Source organism: Tinamus guttatus, unplaced genomic scaffold (genome assembly GCF_059628265.1).
Source record: "Tinamus guttatus ecotype Peru unplaced genomic scaffold, ASM5962826v1 Tinamus_guttatus_pri_ptg000330l, whole genome shotgun sequence".
NCBI lineage: Eukaryota > Metazoa > Chordata > Aves > Tinamiformes > Tinamidae > Tinamus > Tinamus guttatus.
The window spans coordinates 903658-906233 of record NW_028288864.1 but is presented as its reverse complement, the minus strand read 5'-3'; the positions used below and the strand labels follow the sequence as shown (position 1 = coordinate 906233).

Below are 2576 nucleotides of genomic sequence, written 5' to 3'. Positions count from 1 at the left end.
TCTCTTTTAAGTTTTCTGTTCTTGGCTTGGGGACAACAAAGCAACAAGGTGAGTTGAATCTTTCCTCTGGGAGCTTTGGCAGTCATCACATCAATATGCACAAAAAAAAAAAAAAAAAACAAAGAATGGAGAGAATGGAGACACCCTAGGATCCCAAAGCACAGTGCAGTTCTATTTTGGTTTTGTCCTCAGTCTGTGCACACAATATTCCTAGCCAGAGATAAGAGCAGAGAGCACCCACTTCACGTTTCCCAAGGAAACGATGGAAGAGCCGGTGTCCCTGCAGAGCAGTAACCTTGCTTTGCAGTGGGACGTGTGTTGCGACTTTCACCACTAAGCAAATGGGGCTGTCCTCATCGAAGGCTGATAAAGCAAGATCAATATGCGGTGAATCAATCCGCTGGATCACAGTTTATGGCTGCTGCTATTCCTTCCGACATAGCATCAGCCTCCATAGTTCCATATAGATATTATTTATGACTGTATTAATTCCTTCTAGTATTATTTTCCATTTTACAGGACCTTGGACATGGCTCTTGCTGGTATCCTGACAGATGCAGAAATTGCTGCTGGCCTACAGAGCTGCCAAGGTAATATTTACCTTTTGAAAACTTCTTGGCTTTGCAGTTTATCTATCAAATTTCTCTTTCCTCTCAACTTCAAACCCTTAATTCCAAACGAAACAGAAAAAGTTGAAGAAATGAATGAGATTACGTAACTTCTCGCTGTGCTGCGAAGCACTTTGTTGATGTATGCAGAAAAGCCTTTTTTTTTTTTTTTTGCCAGATCTCTATTTTTCTTCATCACCTCTTGCTTATTTGTTTCAGATGCAGATTCCTTCAATTACAAAACTTTTTTTGTCAAAGTGGGTCTTAATTCCAAGTCTAAAGACCAGCTGGCCAAAGTCTTTGGAATTCTTGACCAGGACAGGAGCGGCTTTATTGAGGAAGATGAACTGAAGTAAGTAAATCAAAAAATTTAGCGGATTTACCAATAGGTTTTTATTCTACTGTTTCAAAATGTCTGCAGGATATACTCCCTGCAGGATATACTCTGTTTCTTTGGATTCTAGAACAAAATCTTTTTTTTGTGTGTGTGTGCTTGTGCTGAAGAGGTTGCAAGACAAATAATATGAATGAAAAGTTGGATCACAAGGAGAAAATATTTCTACAGCACTGAAAATGTCATGTATGGAGAAGTGACATACTGTAAAGACAAAAATAGCAGCTCTGCTAGAGTTTACTTTCTATTATTGCAAGTTTCTTTACCAGACTGAGTTCAAAGTGCAATTGCTCTGTCATCTTGTTCCTGTCACCTGAATTCTCCCAGATTGTATTTAACTTTAAAATTAAAAAGTGGCTAAATTCTTGGCACTCTCATGATGAGAGAAGAAAGATAAGGAAGAGGAATCTTGCCACTAGAGAATCAGTTTTAATTTTACCTTTTCAATCCAGTGAAGTCAAAATGTCATCAAGGGATTTTCACACATTACTATGCAACAACCTCTTCCTTCCTTACTATTTCTCACTGAAGTAGAAGGAAGTTTTGTCACTGAATTCAACAGGATTTCAGAAAGAGTTTTTGAAATAGTCTCAAAGATTCAATTAGGTTCAGAATTTTACAACTATTATCAATAACAAACTTAAAATATTTCTACTATTGGATATTTCTTGCTAATCTCTCTTTAACAGACTCTTCCTGAAGAACTTCTCTGCCAGTGCCAGAGCTTTGACTGACGCTGAGACCAAGGCATTCCTGGCAGCTGGGGATAGTGATGGAGATGGTAAAATTGGAGTGGATGGTAAGATTCCTTTTATGAAATGGAGTAATCTTTGCCCTTGGCATGTCTTAGCATCTAGCTCTAGACAGCTGCCTTGCTCCATGTGCTGGCTGTTACGGATCTGATTCTGAAGCACTCAGCTCTGTCTCATATTGTAGAAAAGGTCTAACACCGGAGCCCGTCTGTTTTCTGCCCTAGACAGTTGTAGTCAGACCAGATTTTTAATCTGCAAAGATTTTTCAGGACTGGAATCATAATTTATATCTTTAGGAAATCTTAGTATATAATTTCACAGATTTTTACTTTTGAACTATTGCTACAATATAAAAATGATACTTAAATGCAACACTTTATAAGTATCCACTATTATCTGCATGCAATGCACTAAAATTGAAAATATTAGACAAAGTATCATTTGTTTCCTATTTTAACTCTAAAAAACATACTGTGAGATTAAAACATATTGTGAGATTAAAAATGTGGTCCAATTTTACTATTCTTTTCTTTCTTTTTCAGAGTTTCAAGCCCTGGTCAAATCTTAAAAAGCATTTAAAATAAAGACCAAGCTATCTGTACTGTATCAACAATCTTTCCTACTCAGATTCTATATTTATGTATACATTCTGTACACTGAAAGATCACCTATATGTGACTTCACACTACTAGAAAAGGCTTGAACTAGTGTGTTGCACTATTTGAACCATATTTCTCAGTGTTTTAAGCAGAAGATCTTTATATCACTGGAAGATTAAGCTGGAAACCACTCATCTGAATTCTGGACTTTAGAGATTCTAGT

At 36.8% G+C, this 2576-nt stretch overlaps 1 protein-coding gene across 1 annotated transcript; it reads left to right on the top strand.

Moving 5' to 3' along the window:
- Positions 1–517: 517 nt before the first annotated feature.
- LOC104575879 (parvalbumin beta) lies at positions 518–2322 on the top strand. Its single transcript, XM_010223228.2, has 4 exons — positions 518–590; positions 828–960; positions 1692–1801; positions 2297–2322. Exons 1-4 carry the CDS (start codon positions 530–532, stop codon positions 2320–2322), a joined length of 330 nt encoding a protein of 109 aa, XP_010221530.2. The 5' UTR covers positions 518–529.
- Positions 2323–2576: the final 254 nt, after the last annotated feature.

Bases quoted from the DNA above. Each gene is read 5' to 3' on its own strand.
- LOC104575879 (XM_010223228.2), top strand. From the start codon at position 530: ATGGCTCTTGCTGGTATCCTGACAGATGCAGAAATTGCTGCTGGCCTA. The intron at 591-827 runs GTAATATTTACC...TATTTGTTTCAG, and splicing joins TGGCCTACAGAGCTGCCAAG to ATGCAGATTCCTTCAATTAC. The intron at 961-1,691 runs GTAAGTAAATCA...TCTCTTTAACAG, and splicing joins ATTGAGGAAGATGAACTGAA to ACTCTTCCTGAAGAACTTCT.